At 43.5% G+C, this 18217-nt stretch overlaps 1 protein-coding gene across 3 annotated transcripts; it reads right to left on the reverse strand.

The window, feature by feature from the left end:
• Positions 1–284: 284 nt before the first annotated feature.
• Utp15 (UTP15, small subunit processome component) lies at positions 285–18108 on the reverse strand. 3 transcript variants are annotated; one of them, XM_087621648.1, is made up of 14 exons: positions 17968–18108; positions 17611–17819; positions 15251–15415; positions 13748–13840; positions 13479–13663; positions 11965–12143; positions 11251–11376; positions 9221–9356; positions 8152–8236; positions 7250–7399; positions 6500–6601; positions 5638–5771; positions 5454–5512; positions 285–2755 (listed from the first exon to the last, which is right to left on the reverse strand). In XM_087621648.1, the coding sequence occupies exons 3-14, from the start codon at positions 15338–15340 to the stop codon at positions 2508–2510; spliced, it is 1587 nt and encodes a 528-aa protein (XP_087477774.1). In that variant the 5' UTR covers positions 15341–15415; positions 17611–17819; positions 17968–18108; the 3' UTR covers positions 285–2507.
• Between the last annotated feature and the right edge of the window lie 109 nt (positions 18109–18217).

Raw genomic sequence — 18217 nt, forward strand, 5'->3', positions numbered from 1 at the left:
GGGGTTAAGACCCAGAGTTGCTGTCCTCGATGAGGAGTTTCACTGTAGATTCAGATTTCTACACATAGCCTGAGTCAGGTAGACCACCCCTGGCCCAGACGACTGTGGCCATAGGAACAGATATTCATTTGACACCACCTGCCAGCAAATATTTTTCTGCTTCTCAGAGGTGCTTTGCTCAAAGGTAAAAACTATTCATGGTCATTTGTTAAAGATATATTCAAACTTTAAAAAAAAAATTTACCTTGGAAGTATCCCACTGAGAAACTACTTCATTTTAATAATCATGTTCAAGGGAGACTTTAATTAGCATTTAACAGAATTCATTTCCGTTCAATCAACAGAGTTTCTAATGGCCCCATTTGACATCAGTTGTTTCAGCAAGTTAATAGCACAGACATGTAGGAAATCTGACTGGAAACAAGCAACCCTTTCCATATGTTGAAATCTGAATTAACATAATAAATTAAACATAAATGACTAAGTTCTCAGCAACAATTCATTATTTCTGCATCAATAGTAAAATAGAAAATACTTCCCAACTTAAAACCACAGGTCTAAAAATTGATTAGGCATTTGACTCTTAAGGCCAACGTTACATAGTGAAATATGTCATTATGTTAAAACACTTCACACAGCAAGTAAGTTTCAATGAATATAAAAACAAGCCCTGAGCTGTGGTGGTACACACCTTTAACTCCCAGCACCTGGAAGGCTCAGAGGCAGGTGGATCTCTGTTAGTTCGAAGCCAGCCTGGTCTACATAGTGAGTTCCAGGACAGCCAGGGTTACATAAGGATTTGTAATTGCTATAAATTTTACAGGAGCATAGCACTCTCAAGTCTGACAAAGGGAATGAGTAGTTAGGGCTCTCACAGGCCCGCCCAGGGCAGTAGCTTGGGGATGGAATGACTAAATTCAATGTTCTGAGAGAACGATTCAACCCTTGGATAGCTGTGGCCAGAATGAGGACCAAGAACTGCTGCACAGGACCACAGGAGACTCACAACTGCTCATGCAAACTCTCCGCACACCGGATGAGTTATTTAAAAGGATTCACTTAAGTAAATCAGCCTTTTCAACTAAAAGCACAGCCTCTCGTTTTGACTAATGTTGGAACTGCTCAAAGAAGCAAACTCAGGCTCCTCACAAGCCACCGTATCTCGGAACCGCTTCAGCCCACTAAAGGACATTGTACCCCTTATTGTTGAGCGTGTGTCCACACCAGAACATTTTAAATGTATCCCCTTTTTGCTTTAAGAAAGCCTAAATTCAGTCGGGTGGTGGCACACACCTTTAATTCCTGTGCTTGGGAGGTAAAGGCAGACGGATCTCTGAGTTCAAAGCCAACTTGGTCACAGAGCGACTTCCAAGACAGCCAAACCTATAAAGAGAAATTCTAAAAAACAAACGGGGGGACAGGGACCCTAAAATTACAAAACTGAGATTATGCAGCAAAATTATTACAAATCTTTCCCTAAGGATTGCTTCAGCTCAAGATGCCATGACCAGATACGTTATTAACCTAAGTGGGGCACTGAAGGAAGGCAGGGAAGGGACGGCTATCCAGTCAGGATACTGGTCAACACCACTGACTGTCCACCAGGAATTGATACACCCCAGAAAGTCAAGAAGAGCAGAATGTCTTTATAAAAAAATATAATTTACAATGAACTTTCAAAAACAAATTTTCAAAACAAACTGGCTGCTGTTTGATCTGACCTACAAAATGAAGAACAGAGAAGAAGTGTTAAGCAGAGAAAGAGAATTGTTACAAAGGGTTACACATACAGATACACTCTAAGACACAGGTGCAAGCTAAAAGGCCTTCACAATAGAGGAGAGGACAGCTGAAGCACCGTGAAGACGGAAGGGAGGCAGCAGGCTGAGGGGCGGGAACTGGTTCAGTCAGTTCTCTCTGGATAGGCCAGGCTAAAGAAAACACTGGTGATGGGCACAATTTGGGGGTGACAAAACAGACTCATCACACCCTAAACACACTTCCAGGGGCAATATCCAGTGTTGTGCCACACTTACAAGACAGTCCCACAAGCAGCTGATGAAAGCACTTGACTCAACACTTCGAAGACACCAGCAAGCGGGTAGGGGGAGGCTCCCCGGGGCAGGGAGGACAGAGAAGGATGTTTCCTTATTGCTGTTCTTGATATTTCCCAGGCTAAAAGCAGAAAGCACAAAACCAAGGTTGTTCTCTTGGCAGGACTCCGCTTGGAAACCTCTCCAGAGGGCCACAAGGCCCCACAGCAACTGAGGTTTTGGCTCCATTAAGGTCAGTATCAATTCATCCAAGGTCAACAGACACTGTGACCGAGACAACTAAGGTCTTCGATACAAAATAAGAGAAATCAATACATGGAAAACCACATCTTGAAACAGATACTTATGCCCCAATTTTAGTTAATCCAGTCTCTTCCATCAAACTTCTGTCAATCATCCTTTTGAATGTACTGAAGCCGCCCTCTTCCTGGTAATTCAGTCACACAATTCCCGTTAGGAGTTCTTGTCTGTGTCACTGGGCTGCCTCGGTGACTCTGTCTTCTCCTCTGGGAGTTCAGCAGGCACGTGCTCCCACACAGGGGCGCTGCCATTCCGTGTCATGGTAGCAAACAGCATGTCCATCATCCCCAAGGTTTCTAGGAGTTCTCTTTGGTAATCGATTTCTTTTTCTACGAGTCCTTGAAGTACTATAAACTTTTTATCGACTACTGATGACTGGCCAATTACAGGTAAATATATATCTAAAGGGGGACAGGAAATATATTAACTAGAAACATTTTCTGCAAGTGAAATCAGTATTTAGAGAAAGTATATTAAGACACTGAATACCAGTACTTTTAATAATTAATTTGTGACTTACGGGGAACATAACAATACACCTGATCAAATGCATTTGAAATGTGGATGCTTCAGTCCTTCTTAGAAGGGGAGACAAAATACTCACAGGAGGAAATACAGGGACAAGGAGTGGAGCAGAGACTGGAGGAAATCCAGAGACTGCCCCACCTGGGGAACCATCCCATATGCAGCACCAAACCCAGTCACTATTGCTGATGCCAAGAAGTGCTTGATGACAGGAGCCAAGGATGGATGTCCCCCTGAGAGGCTATGCCAGAGCCCTACTGATACAGATGAGGATGCTTGCAGCTAACCATTGGACTGAGCATGGGACCCCAATGGAGGAGTTAGAGAAAGGATTGAAGGAGCTGAAGGGGCTTGCAACCCTATAGGAAGAACAACAATGTCAACCAACCAGATACCCACAGAGCTGCCAGGGACTAAACCATAACCAATGAGTGCACATGGAGGGACCCATGACTCCAGTTGAATATGTAACAGAGGATGGCACTGTCTGACATCAATAGGAGAAGCCCTAGGTCCTGTGAAGGCTCATTTTCCCAGTATAGGGGATGCCAGAGTGTTGAGGTGGGAATGAGTGGGTAGGAGGGGGGGCATCCTCATAGTACAAGGGGGAGGGGGTATGAGAGAGGGGGCAACTGGGAAAGGGGAAAACATTTGAAATGTAAATACCTAAACTATCCTATAAAAATAAATAAGAAATCATATGTATATGTATCTAACAGTATACTTTCTAAATACTAAAGAACAAATGTCTCCAAATATTTAAAAAAAAAGAAATAATTATACAAAATAAATGGCAGGGAGTCTTATTTTCATGCTAAAAATTAGGTAACTGAGGGCTGAGGAGATGACTGTGGGTAAAGTGCTTGCTCTGCAAGCAGTGACATCTGAACTTGAGTCCCAGCACCCGTAAGATAAAAGAAAAATACACTGAGCACCTGGCAGACAACTGCACCCCAGCCCCAAGACCACTAGCTGAGCTCAATGGTGACCTTCAGGTTCACGGAGAGAACTGCGGGTCTACAGAACGTTTCCTTGCCCCACGGAAACGACAGCAAACTGCAGGCAGGACCAAGCGCGACCCAAACACTGAACTTCAGATTTATAAGTGAAATGTCGGACCCTATCCTACATCCTCAGAAGCAGACTGGGTGATTCCCTTCCTTGTGGCTTTAAAGAAGAGAAAAAAAGGATGGCCTCAGTGAGCTGCAGTTACATAACCGGGCACTCTAGGAAAAAAAAGGAAAGCTGAGATTCAGCAGCAAGCAGAGGGTGGAGACTGGGCCCCTGCATGTCTTAGCTTGTTCTGGGGAGGAACCACCTTGTGTTACTGATCTCTTCCAGTCAGGGAGGCCGGAGCTCCTGTGTCTTACTTCCAAGCCCCAGAGGCCTCTGCACTCTACTGGGTCAGAGGAGCCCTGTGGGCTCCCCTTTACCTCAGTGCAGCTGAGCACTGCCGGTGGGAAAGTAAGAGACCAAGTGCACGGGCATCTGATGGTGAGGGGCTGCAGCAGGCCCACCTGGCCAGAGCACCGGGACACCCCGGCAGTGCAGATGCAGTACACATCCATTTGGCCTGACTGACCTCCCCCTACCTCAGAGCCCCAGAGACTTTTGACAGAAATCCAACCACTTGGTGTTTCCCACACGCACACTGGTACTGGCAGAGTACCTCTCGTGTAAAGTGCTGTCCAGCACGGTGGTCCTCTGGCTCACCATGCAGCCTGAGGATAGACACTGCATACAAAAGTGCACGGGCAACAGCATCCCATGCCAGCGGGTGACACGGTGGCCCTGGCTGTATACTCTGTTCCTCCTATTTCCAGCTTTCATCCTAAGCACTCTCTCACACTCACTCTCTCTCCTCTCTCTCTCTCTCTCTCTCTCTCTCTCTCTCTCTCTCTCTCTCTCTCTCTCTCTCTCGGCTTGTTCCTCTTCCCTCGATAGCTTCCCTTACTTTTTTTTTCCCGGAGCTGAGGACCAAACCCAGGGCCTTGAGCTTGCTAGGCAAGCGCTCTACCACTGAGCTAACCCCCTTCCCTTGCTTACTATTTCTTACCTTTACTCATTTAAATTCCTAGCTTACCCTATGCCCACCCTCCATCCTTACCCTCCTAGTTTTTCTGGGGGCGTGGTTTTTCAGGTGGGGTTGGGTTTGTTTTTGGTGGTTTTTTGTTTTTTTTTTTTTGCTTTATGTAAACATCAGTTGGGCTTTCAGTCTTTCTGGAGGCTGCTTTCTATCCTGTGGGCAGCAGGCACAGACTTCAAGCAAAGGCCTCTATACAAACTCAGCAGACATATCCACTCCTAGAGATGTGCATGGGAAAACTTTCCTGATTAAAGTATAATTGTCCTAATCCAGTCAATTCAAGTCTGCCACCATATCCTTTTACAACATTTGAATTGCACCTACACCTCTAGGTTTTGGGTTTCAGGTCCCCTGCTTCTCTTTTTAAGGTACTGAAGCTCAAACTCAGGGACCCAGACACGCTGGACAAATGCTCCACCCCTGAGCTCTGCAGCTCTGACTCCCAACCTTTACACGCATGTGAATGTCTGCGGCTCACAGCTACTCACCAATGATTATTTCAGCAGCGTTAATCAAAACGGGGGCAAATCTTGGCTGAGACAGATTCCTGCAAAGCAAAACTTCTTTTTAATCAATCTTGTAAGCCTCAAAAAAAGGAAAAAAGTCCCTAAAACAAACACGTTCCACCAGAAGAGCAAACTAAAGACAAGTGTCTCTCACTAGGCAACATACCTTATCAAAAAGTTAAGGACCCGGGTAATCTCCTTCTCGTCCCGACCTGCAAGAGCGTTGGCAAGGACGCCTCTCCGATTCAGTTCCTTTATGATGGAAACTGTAACCTCAGGGGTCTTTATCACACAGTTAGGCTAGAAAAATGTCCAGAGTCAGTACATCCGAAAGGACAGACAGAAAAAGACCGCTCTCTGCAGTAAACTGTCAAGCTCTTCTTCACAATCCTAAGTCAAGCTCACAGCCAGCCAATCCAGCTACCTGGTGAGCTCCCAGTTCAGTAACAGACCCCTATTGTGGATATTTTTTATCATAGCAGGGTTCATTTGCAAAGAGGGAACTTCAGTTGAAAACTACCCCATTTTACTGTGGGCCTGTGGACAAGTCTATGGGGTATTCCTTGATGTAGGGACCCAGTCCACATGGGTGGTGCCAGCCCTGGCAGGTGGCTCTGGGTTGTACACGAAAGCAAGCTGAGCAAGCCATTGGTAGGAATCCAGTAAACAGCGTTCGTTTCTTTCTACTTCATTCAGTTCCTGCTTCCAGTTTTCTGCCTTGAGCTCCTGCCCTGACTTCCAATTTCATGATGGATTAAAAACTATAATATATAAAGTATAATACTTACAATATAAGTATGATATATTTATGTATAATATATACAACTAGGTATAAATTATATATAATTATATAACTAAGAATATATAACAATAAATACATAGAAAACTGTCTAAGCTGTAAGCAGAGACCCCTTTTGTCCCCAAGTTGCTCTAGTCGTGATCTTCGCGCAGCAACAGAAAACAAACGAAGAATTCATGTGCGCTGAAAACACGATTTAAAACTTAAGTGACAACCATTTCTCACTCACCTCGAGGACTCTGTCGAGGGCCTTTGAGATCCGAAAACTTTTCAGATCCCTGTCATACCACTCTAGGTGCTTCTTCGCTGGCCTAGTGACCACAATGTCATCCTGAAGGAAAGCAAGAGTTACAGAGGAAGAAAAGTTAGTGTCCACTACATAATAAAGTGATACACGTAAAGTCAGGACACTCTTACACTGCACCACAAGCTAAGTGATACGCTCTGCCATGTTACTATGGCTATACTTAGGAGTTTTAGCTTACATAGATCCGAGGGGCTCTATTCTGGGCAAAATTACTAAAAGAAAAAGTAGGACGGACAGACAGATAAATAAGGCAGGCAGTATGACTGCATATAGAGAGAAGTAAAAACAAGCTGGAGAGAGCAAGATCTCATCTTCACACCTACTGAACTCCTGGGTCAGTGAAACTTTACGGCTCAGCCTCCCGTGACACCAGGGAGACATTACAGCTTCATGCCACTCAGAAGACCAAAGCACACAGTGGTGAGAGGTACAATATTGAAGGTGAGAAAGCACTTTATTATTGCATGATTCAAGGTATTAAGTACTAAGTCCCTGCTCCCCGTTATTCTTCAATAATGTCCAGCCACCTGGAACCAACTTTGAGGGGCAAGAAGGAAAGTGAACGTAGGTATCAGGTGTATCAGACTTTACAGTAAATTCCAGGAACAGGTGGAATTGACCCTTCTAAGAAATGTCACATTTTAAAAATGATTTAAAAAAACACATAATCACCCGTTGCTTCGTGTAAATTTTTCCTTTAATAAAGGTTCGATATGCAGGCCTCCTTCTCCTGGGAAGAGACTCCTTCTTTGCTTCAGACTTCCGGTGTTTAACGCTCAGTATTCCATTGGTCATTCCTACAACAACCGTCTCATCTTGATGCTGATGGTGATCAGAAAAAATCAATCTACTTTAACCAACATCTTATATTACCTTCAACTCCATCAGTATCTACATCCGGCCTGCTGTGTGCCTATACCCACAGTTCCACTCAGTGCGAACGCACTCCTAACAATGAGCTATCCAAACTGTTAGAGCAAAACTACTCTTTCTTCCAGGGCACCACTTTACGGAGAGACCTTCTCATCCTCACAGCAAAGCCAGCGCAGTGTGTGATGAGAACCGTGATGATGGCTGCACATGCTAAGAAAATGCTAATGGCATCTTGACAAGGTTCGAAGGAATTTTCTATTTTCTCTGAATACAAAAAGGACCCTACGATGGCACTTTCGTAAGCTGGCTCCCATAACGTCTTCTCTTTACTTTTCCTCTCTGGGTTGAGACTTCCTTATAACATATTCAAATATCCTGGTACCCAAATGTGCCTCCTGGTGAAGCCCAACAGTGAAGACTCCAGGAAGCACAGTGCTTGTTCTGCAGCTCTCCCTGAAGCCACCCTGCCTCTCAGGTGCTACAGTGCCCTGCATTTGTTGAAGAAGGACTACAGCTTCCTAGCCCAGCCAAGGTGCTTCCAAGCTGGACGACCATCTCAGTTACCAAGAAATAGCATGCCCCAGCATCTGTCTTGAGGCAAACAAGCTAACTGCTTTCCTTAAATCCAGAGGTAAGACCCTAAGAGTCCGTTTTACTCTCACTGCATAGGCAAGGCTTGTAACAACTTGAAAATCACTTACAGAAAGCGCCAGACTCAAGATTGAGGCTGCATAGTCAAAGCTGTGGACGACTTTGTAGGAAGTGGTGCTGTAGATTTTGACTTTCCTATGAGAAAGAAAGCCTGGAAGTCACCTCAGAAATGCACATAAAATACAGAGTCGCTGATGTTAGCAAACTATGTGAATATTATATTTTACAATGTAGATTAAAAACACTGACATAATATTAATTACAAAGTACTTCATTACCAAGTTCCCTGAAAACTGGTTTTGAGCACTAAGACTGACTACACATTTATAAACCTAAACAACAGTGACCCCGTTGTCCTCTGAAGATCAGACAGAGGCTCAGGGAGCAGACACAGTGAGCCCAGAGCAGGGTCCCCAGCACAGCCCCCACTTGGGTACAAAGGCAGCACCCCTGGCCTCCATGCTCTGCACGGAATAGAACTGCAAGTCTTTTCTTAAAGGCAGGGAAAAAATGGCAGCTTGGAGACGATTTACCACTAACGAAGTAAGTCCTACAGCCAACCCTGTAGATACTAGCTACATGTAGCTACTGAGCTAAAGAAAACGGGGTACATAAAACTATAGAAACCTTTATAAAATATTATATTACTGCATACATTTTAGAAACAGTATTCACTTCTGGTATCTTATTAAATAGTCGGATTACATGTGGAAATAACAATCCACGGTTATTCAAAATAATCCTGAATCCAAAATAACAATTTTACTCTTATGTTAGATAATGGAGAACATGAAATACATTACTGAAAGCAATTTTTGGGTTTTTACTCTCTTTTACTGTGGCTGCTAAAGCATTTAAAATCACTCATGAAGCCTGTGCCATGGGCTGAGTCGACGACACAGTTCTAGAACATCAAAAGCAGACTCCTGAACTTGGCTATTTCCTGCTGAGAATGGTGCTCAGGGCCTTGAACACAAAGGTGGGCGCTCTGGCCACTGAGCTACGGCCTCAGTGCTCTAATCTTAAACTCACAGTACTTGCACACTTAATGCAGGAAATATTCAAATGAGCTGGTACTATGTCTAGTTTTTGTTTTTGATACAAGGTCTAACATGCTACCTGTCCAGTGAGCCGGAAAGTAACCTCTGTCCAGAGCTGCTCAGACATAAACACGTCACCGTCTTGTGATGATTTTTCAAAGAAACAAGCAGCTGCCCGCCTTTTAACATGTCCCAGACTTTAACGTAGCGGCCTCCTGTGGAGAGAAAGAGCCTGTAGGTTGCTATTTTGCCTATCTGCTGCTCAGAACGATGAGGCTCGAGGAAGCACTTCTCTCTGGGGCTCCCTGGGGTGGGCACCAAGCAGCCAGCACTGTCTGCGGGGGCTTAGGAGCCCCAAGTCACAGAAATGCTACCAGTGCTGTTAAGCACGGCAAAACAAATGGGAAACTGAAAATATGTTTTTAAGGACGAGTATAACAAGTTTGCTGAGCCTGCAGGAAAACCATCTTACAGGTAAAGGCGTTTCCCACCAAGCCTGCGGACCTGAGTTTGATCCCTGAGATCCACATGGTAGGAGACAACTGACTCCTGAAAGTTACCCTTTGAACTCCACCCATGTACACATTAAAAAAAAAAAAAAGAAAAAAGATTAACAAAAACAAACTTAAGGAACACTATACAGCTGTGGAAATCATGTTCCTAAACACATTATGAACCTCCAGAAAGGGAAGACTTCCCAGTAATTTTACTCTTAGAATCAGAAAGATCCTTACTAGGTAATTTAGTCCTATGATTCAAAGAACACATTCTTAGGAGCTGGAGAGATGGCTCAGCAGTTAAGAGCACTGGCTGATCTTGCACAGGACCTGGGTTTTGTTCCCAGCATTTGTATGGTAACTCACAGCCACCCACAATCCAGTTCCAGGGAGTCTGACACCCTCTTCTGACCTACGAGGGCACTGAATGATGCGGCACACAGACACACAAGCAGGCAGACCGCCTATAATACATTGTACACATTTTCAAGAAAACACCAAGTGGATGCAGAATAGGAAAGACAGAAAAGGCATGCATGGGGAGAAGGGGCTTGCATCTGCCAAGTCTGAGGCCCTGTGGGCTGATACCCAGCTCACAATGTCCACCATCCTGTTCGAATGTGGCGCTTATGAGAAGGATCAATTTGCAGCTGCTGGTCTAATACAATTCCTCCTCCTCAGTCACAGGTGTTAAGGGGCTGCCCAAGGTCACATAAATAGCTGGTGACAGAGGAGAGCAGCATACAGACCTCAGTCTTCCCCATTCGACTTTCATTTCCACTTCTTTTCCACAACAAGAAAAAGAGTTATGTCTGACAATGACATAATTTTTTTAAAGATAAACAGATACCAGAAAATGTATAAAAGATTTCTTTTCTTTTTTTTTTCGGAGCTAGGGACCAAACCCAGGGCTTGCACTTGCTAGGCAAGCGCTCTACCACTGAGCTAAATCCCCAACCCCAAAAGATTTCTTTTTAAAAAGGAGAAATGTAAAGCTATATAGTGCCAGGTGAACACATCCAACAGTTTTGGTTAGTGACAAATGAAAAATCAAAACTATAAGGTTCATGTTGGTAAACACAGCCAAGCCATCCTGACTGCAGCTTGATGGACGTGTCCTAAGGCCTGGTTAATTCTACATCACATGTTCTCCAGCAATGTGCTGCTTACTGGACAGGAACTTGTCAAGAGACACAGGAAAGGAGACCAGCATGGGGGAGCCCACTGGGGGAAGGCTACCAAAGCTACAGAAACAGAAGTGGACTTCTGGGGCCAGATGGCACACATATCTAATCTGTCAAGTTCTCACATTCCAGGCCTTCAGGCCTGCCACTCAGTGTTGCCTTGGACATTTATACACTAAGTGTAAAACAGAATGCTAACCACTGGGAGGACTGTCTAGAGCATTGAGATGACATGTGAACAATAGCATAGTGTCGATGTGAGCCACATACAGTAAGTGACAACTACTGGCTCAACCCACCTACCAACGAAGTGGCCTTATGTATGTAACTCAGTTGAACACCAATAATTTACAAATGGCAACTGATAAAGAAAATCTAAACTATTTGAAACCAACAATAGTGGTGAAAGCTATTTTGAAAAGCAATACCTGCAGACACCAGAAGCCCTCCAGAGGGGAAAAGGAGGACACTCTCCACAGGCTGCCCATGCTCCACACAGAGAACATTTTTATTTGTCCGGGCATCAAACATCTTCACGGTATGATCATATGATCCTGAAATGCCAATGTTTGTATTATGTAAATTTTATTCTTTAAAACAATAAAAAGTTTGTCTATCCACACATTAAGACTAAAAGGAGAAACACATTCCATGAGATTTTTTGAAAACACACACATGACACAACTTAGTACTTCCAAGCTTTCTGCTACGACTGTTTCTGCAGCACTGTATAATACTACTTAGAATACCTCTGACCTTCAGGCTCCTGTCACCATGGCACCGCCTGAGAATCTTGACAGGCACTGACACAGACTGAGCTGTGCCTACCACACAGCTCAGTGCTGTGGCTGCTACAGCTGCCTCTGATAAGCAGGGTACCATGAGCCCACTGCAACATGACATCTACGATGCTTTAAAGACACCCTGAAGCTATTCCCACACAACCCACTATCAAGAGAAGGAAAAGAAAATAAAAAATAGCAGACTTATTCAAAACCTTATTGTTGTATTATTTATGAGGCTAAGAATGCATACGTTCTAGGCTAGAGCTGGTTCCTATATACACAAGGCTAATGCACACCCATTTAAACCCCTCCGCCCCAAGAGAAGCTAGAGCAGTGAAGGAGAAACAGATCACCAACCTGTTACAAAAAGGTCTGGGTTCAGTTTGCTAGCACAGCCACACCTCACATAGTCAGAATGTTCTTTGAATGTCAGAATTTCTTTGGAGTTTGGAATATCCCATAATTTAACAGTATAGTCATCAGCTCCAGAGACCACGTGATATTTGTCAGCTGTAAAATCTACTGTATGAACCGCTCTGAAAGAGCAAAAGTCGACAGATTACAAACCAAGGGGCAAACTACTGTTGACATCTTCTAACGAAAAATGTTCCTTCGCAGATGGTTTGAAAAGATCTCTGAGGGCTGGAGAGATGGCTCAGCTGTTAAGAGCACCCAACTGCTCTTCCAGAGGTCATGAGTTCAATTCCCAGCAACCACATGGTGGCTCACAACCATCTGTAAAGAGATCCGATGCCCTCTTCTGGTGTGTCTGAAGACAGCTACAGTGTACTTATATAAATAAATGAATAAATCTTTAAAAAAAAAAAAAAAAAAAAAAAAAAAAGAAAAGATCTCTGAGGTTCGGGCCAGCGAGATGACTCACTGGGTAAAGTGAGTTTCATCTCTGGGACCTCAGTAGTGAAAGGAAAGAACCAACTCCAGAATGTGGTCCTCTCATCTCCACATGCATGCCACAGCATGTACACACCCAAATACACACATATGAGAAGTAAATAAATATTCAACTTCAGAAAACAGAAAGTGTCTATGCAAGAGAAAGTAAGAGAAATGGAAAAAATCTTTAAAATAGACGTCTGTCCTTAAGGCAAACTCTGAAATGTAATACTATGTTACTATTAGGTTAGCAAGAATATTAAGTAACAGCCTTACATTATATTTTCTAGAATGCCAGTAATTGATGAAATTAAGTTTTGAGTGCTATAACAAAGGTAATTTTCCAGTTTTTATTCACTTATTTTATGGGTATGGTGTTTGATGTGCATGTGTGTCTGGGTACACGTGCATGCCTGGTGCCCTCACTCCTGGGCTTACAGATGGCTGTGAACATCCTGTGAGTGCTGGGAACTGCACCTTTTGCACGTAATCACTGAGCCATCTCTCCAGCTCTGCAAAGGTACTTTTTACAAAACATAAACAAAGAGCTCTTTCGAAAGACTTGCCATAGAGTGGAACCTCATTAAGAGAGTTTCTGTTCTGAGGGTTTCAATGATGGGTACAAACATGCTGACACTTTGCAATAAAAGTATAAAACAAAATAAATAAAACAAACCACTTCAATACTTCAAATCAGTAGCAGTCTCAGCAATGACTTTAGTAGCCCTGAAACTAAAGTTAGCTGAATTCATCCGGGGGAAAAGACCACAAATCAAAACACACGATTTTAGAGACGGCACAGGCACTGGGAACTGGATGGCAGAACTCGGGTCAAGTTCTTTGAGAACAACAAAACAATTAAAGAACATACAGACAGAATCTTCACACAACTAATGTGTGTTTATAAAAAGCATGCAGACAGGGCTCGCAGCAGAAAAACAACAGATGACAACAAAAACAATCACACTGGTGCTTACTTTGTGTGGCCTTCAAATTGCCTGAGGGGAGCCCTCCCACTAATATCAAAAAGTTGAACCACGCCATCTTCACTGCCAGCGACAAGCAACTGACCATCCTGGCGAAAAGTAGCACAGTATGCTGTGTCCTTAAAGCGGGAAAAGGTTTTTACAGGCTCTTGAGAGTACCGGCCATAAATGTGGATCTGTAAGACAAAAACCAGTAGCTCACAAGATGGCTCAGCAAAAAATCTTGTAACAAGACCAAAGATGTTAACCTCTGTACTTACCCTTGAAGAAGCTGTGACGGCATAGTTATATGGAGGCTGAGGAGAAAAGTCTACTTTGGACACTGCACCAAATTCCTTAATCTGAACAGGGGTCTTCATGAAAAACAAGAGAGTATTGACAGAGTTAAAGGGCAAGTTGTACTTAAGTATTATGCCATTTCCTACAGAGCAGTTCCTTTAGTCCTTGGGAATGGTTCGTAGGTTGTAATTACACAGAAATGTGAAGGGAAGAAAAGAGGAAAGCACGCTCACTCCCTAGACGACCCCTGTGAATCCAGGGAGTCAGCAGCTGGAAAGCCGATGACGCTTCAGCGGCTGACTTTACTCTGAATCCCAACAAGAGCAAGCTGAGCCTACACCAGCATCATGCAGATATGACTCTGTTAGTAAGAGATGGTCAGACCATGTAACCAAGTCTACACCATGTTTACAGCAACCAACCCACTTTATCGCTGCATATAAGCAATAGATTTACCATCCATTTTTATAAAGATACATTTTAACTTAATTGAGCCAATTCACACCTAATGGACATATTTTTTTTTAAGAATTCCAATATTACATTGAATACTTCAATAAACACTTGTATGTCTTAGCAAATCCCTGAAAGTATGTTTTGTTTCAAGCTGTGAGTACAAAGCCAAAAGCAACATGCTTTAAAAAACCGTTGACAGCTACTGTCATTTCCCTCCCTCAATTTCTCTCATTTATGCCACTGTAAGAGAAAATACAGCATCTAAACCCGTTTTTTGTTTTATGCTACACGTTTGTCTAAACATGCACAGGTGTGAGCTGCCTGCTAAGGCCAAAAAGATACCGCATCCTGTGGAACTGAAGTAAAAGGCAACTGGAAACTGCCCAATGTGGGTGCGGCAAACTGAACCCAGGTCCTCTGCAGAGCATCAAGTATCTTAATTTGACGTGGTTGAAAGTACCCTAAACTCAAACTCCCGAGTAACCAAGGATGACCCTGAACCCTGAACACCCTGCCTCTACCTCCCAAGTGTGGGGTGTTACAGGCACACACCACCAGACAGGTTTGTGCAGGGCCAGAAACTGAACTCCACGCCTCATGCACTCTACCAACTGAGCTGCGTCTGTTTTAATTGGTAAGTAAACTCAGTCTCTTCTTATATTTTTATTGTCTGATTAAATATCATTTTCCACAAACTTTCTAATCCCAATTTAGTCATTGTAAGCATTGTTAGCAGGCACAGAGCTGCTAAGTTCAGAGTAAGAAAGGCAAGAAAGTCCCTTGCACTTCAGATTTGAGTTTTACAGTTTTATTTGCCATTTACACACATGTTCTGTGTTAAGCATCTGCGTGGTCAAAATAATTAAGTGGTACGGACTTTGACGTGAAACTCTAAGAAAAAGTAGATAACAAATTACCCACCAAACTATTCGTTTCAGTTAACAGTTCTGCCAGCACGAGCTGGAGACACTGACATAAATGGATAAGAATGGTCCAAACCCCCTCCCTCATTTCCTCTCAAACTTTACCTTATAGTTGTTCCAGTACAGAGTGTCTTGGGTGATTTTCTCACCAAGTACAGGATATGTCTGAATCACTACAGGTTTATAACCAGCCATGGTTTCATGCAAGTGCACTTTTGGACGGGAGTCAGTAGTCTGGAGCTAAAGAATAGCAGTGATTCTGCTCTGGGTCTGAAACACAGAACAAATCTTAAAGCACATACTGTTTACAAACTCTCCTATGCAAGGAGGATTTTTGTTCCACTTCCTTTCCCAAGGCTGTGTGGAACTTTATAGATTAATGACCAATAAACCATTTCCCTGAAACCATGGAAGACACTTGAAGCACAGAGATCTGGGGTCCATATTGCACCATCTATACATATAGGCTGTATGTGTATATCCTTAAACCTCCCAGACCAGACTGTAATGCTTGAGAATAAACATGACTCGACCTTCCAGTAAGTGAACTGGAAAAGCATGCAGGCCTAGAACATTCACTTTCTTGTCAGAGGAAGTAATACAGAACTAGAAATACAACATTATCTCTACAGACTTGACTTCCTAAAAAATAAAAGATGGCAAAAAGATTAATGTTTTGGTCTAGAAGCTTAAGATGAAATTAGAGAATGTGCTGGCACAAGACATGAAATTAGACACTCAAGACACTCAAAGATTTGAAAGGTTCAAACTGTAGGAAAGAAAACCGAAATAGAGGAAACTCAAAAGTGACAGAATGAGGTAAAAGGAAGAATCTAAGTTCTTAACATGGGAAGCATTCAACTGAGGAGAGTCAAGACTATCAGATGGACAATTCCAAGGATGAGACTCTCCATCTGTTCTGAAGTCTGCAAAGACAACATCAGCAGCACCAAGGCAACCAGAATGACTTACTCTGATTGCTATTTTGATGAAACAAAGCAGACTTCAGGGGGGAAGCCTTGCTATTCACTTCCACCTACAATGTACAAGACAGTATTCAAAGCACTGGTGGAAATACAAAGGCAATATACAGATTATACAGATATAATCTACACCTTCAAATGCTCAAAGTGATTGTGTCTACTAGGAATCTACTCAGCTTTCCTCCTCATCCCTAAGGCTCAAAAAAGTATCAAGATTTCATCTCTCAAATATTCCTTTGTGTGCAAGTGTGTGTTTGAATGTAGAAGCCAGAGAGTCTTTCTCTATGGTGCTGCATCTCATTTTCTGAGACAGGATAAAGTCTCTCAGAAACTCACCAACTGACAATACTGCTTAGCTAGTCGGGCTGACTAGCAACCCTGGGGGCTCCTCCAGTCTCTGCCTCCTAGCACTGGATTATAGGCACACTTGCCCAAGCTCTCCTTTTTACCTGGGTGCTGGGGATTTTTACCCCTCCCCCCTTATCCACTAAGACATCTCCCCATCCCTTAATCTCTCAAATATTTCTAAACTTTAAGTCCACTTAACCCTAGTTCAATTGCACTTGTGTGTCTTTTTTTGACTACCGAAATAAAAGCTATACCGTTTGAAAGTCTCCTAGACTCCCTCATCCATCTTCCAAATAGTTACCAGTGTTGCTCAAAACCCAACACTACCAAAGCATATAAGGTTCCTTTTGCTCTCGCCCTTTAAGCTTCACCTCTTGCTATTACCAACTGCTTGTTTTACAGTTCACTGAACACGTCACACTCATTTTTGCTTCAAAATATCTGGAATGCTCTTTCTCTATGTATTTCCTACTTAAGGTCATCACAGGAAATTCCTCAGAAATCCCTTTCTACCTTCCAACAAGTGTTCCCAAACACTTCCCATCAAGAGCCAGATAGTAAATACTTTAGATTTGGCCAACTAACGGACAAAACAGAAGATATTCTATAGTTAATGACAGAGCAAGAAAAAAAATTTCAGTTTTGACACGAGGGTTCCCCAATAATCACAAACACATTTGTTGTTGTTATTGAAAGAAAATAAAAATCTTTGAGGTCCAGGGCTATTTCATTTAATTCCAAGCCAAATCACTGTACATAAGACAGTATGTTTATCTGCAAAAACCATTCTTAGCTCACTAAATAAGAAAAACAGACACCAAAACAGATCTGATACATGAGGAGTACCTCTTAAGTCTATTTTTCAAGAATAGTTTTCGAGGAAAGAAGTGCGAAGTAGCGGTGGCTTAATAGGTTACACAAATGAAGAACAGCCTTGGCGGGGAAATGCGAGGGAAGACAATGCAAACAGCGAGATGCTATGAAAACAAATGGAAGGAAAATCACTGGACCAAGTCAGACCCTAAGAAACTGGGATTCACTGAATAACCTGCATTACGACAACACAAGGTGTGATCAAATAAACTTTGTAATTAGAGTACTAAGAACATGGAAGTGGAAGATGTTTAATTCTACCTGGAAATAATGTCACTTCAGCGGGCTCTCTTAAGCATAACGTGACACGATGGGCACAAAAGGAGTAGAGCGTATAGTGCGGAGAGAGACGAATACCCGGCCATTCTCAAATCACTAAAACAGAATTCTGTCCTTGGCCTTGGAGAAGAGCAGATTGCTTCAGGGACTGACAGCGGTGGGTAGGTGAGCGACTTACAGAGGAGCAAAACCTGGGTCAGAATTAAATCACGGAGGCAGGTAAGTTCAGTGATCTCCTAAGAAGCCTGGGAAGCCCCAGAGCAGAATGTCCAGCATGCCAGAGATCACAGTGAGGCCTGAGCAGAGCCTGAGCCGCCATCGGGAGCTGTCATCGCCTACCTCCGCGGGGCACCGAGGGTCCGCCGAGGCACCCCGATCCCCAGGACGACTCCCCAGACTTCGCCAGCTCCCTACAGCAGACCACTCAGAAGCACTCGCTCAAAATCACGCGGACACTCCAAGAGCCGGAAACGCAGAGGCGCAGAAGCGCGTCGCGGGAAGATGACGAAACGGCGCACGCGCAGGAGCCGTACGGACCCAAGAACTACAAGAAAGCGTCCTGGTAGGCGGAGCCGTGGGGCGGAGCCCC

Source organism: Rattus norvegicus, chromosome 2 (assembly GCF_021556685.1).
Source record: "Rattus norvegicus strain SHRSP/BbbUtx chromosome 2, alternate assembly SHRSP_T2T, whole genome shotgun sequence".
Taxonomy (NCBI): domain Eukaryota; kingdom Metazoa; phylum Chordata; class Mammalia; order Rodentia; family Muridae; genus Rattus; species Rattus norvegicus.

Bases quoted from the DNA above. Each gene is read 5' to 3' on its own strand.
- Utp15 (XM_087621648.1), bottom strand. From the start codon at position 15,340: ATGGCTGGTTATAAACCTGTAGTGATTCAGACATATCCTGTACTTGGT. The intron at 13,664-13,747 runs GTAAGTACAGAG...TTTGTCTTACAG, and splicing joins CCGTCACAGCTTCTTCAAGG to ATCCACATTTATGGCCGGTA. The intron at 11,377-11,964 runs GTTGGTGATCTG...TTGGCATTTCAG, and splicing joins CCCAGACCTTTTTGTAACAG to GATCATATGATCATACCGTG.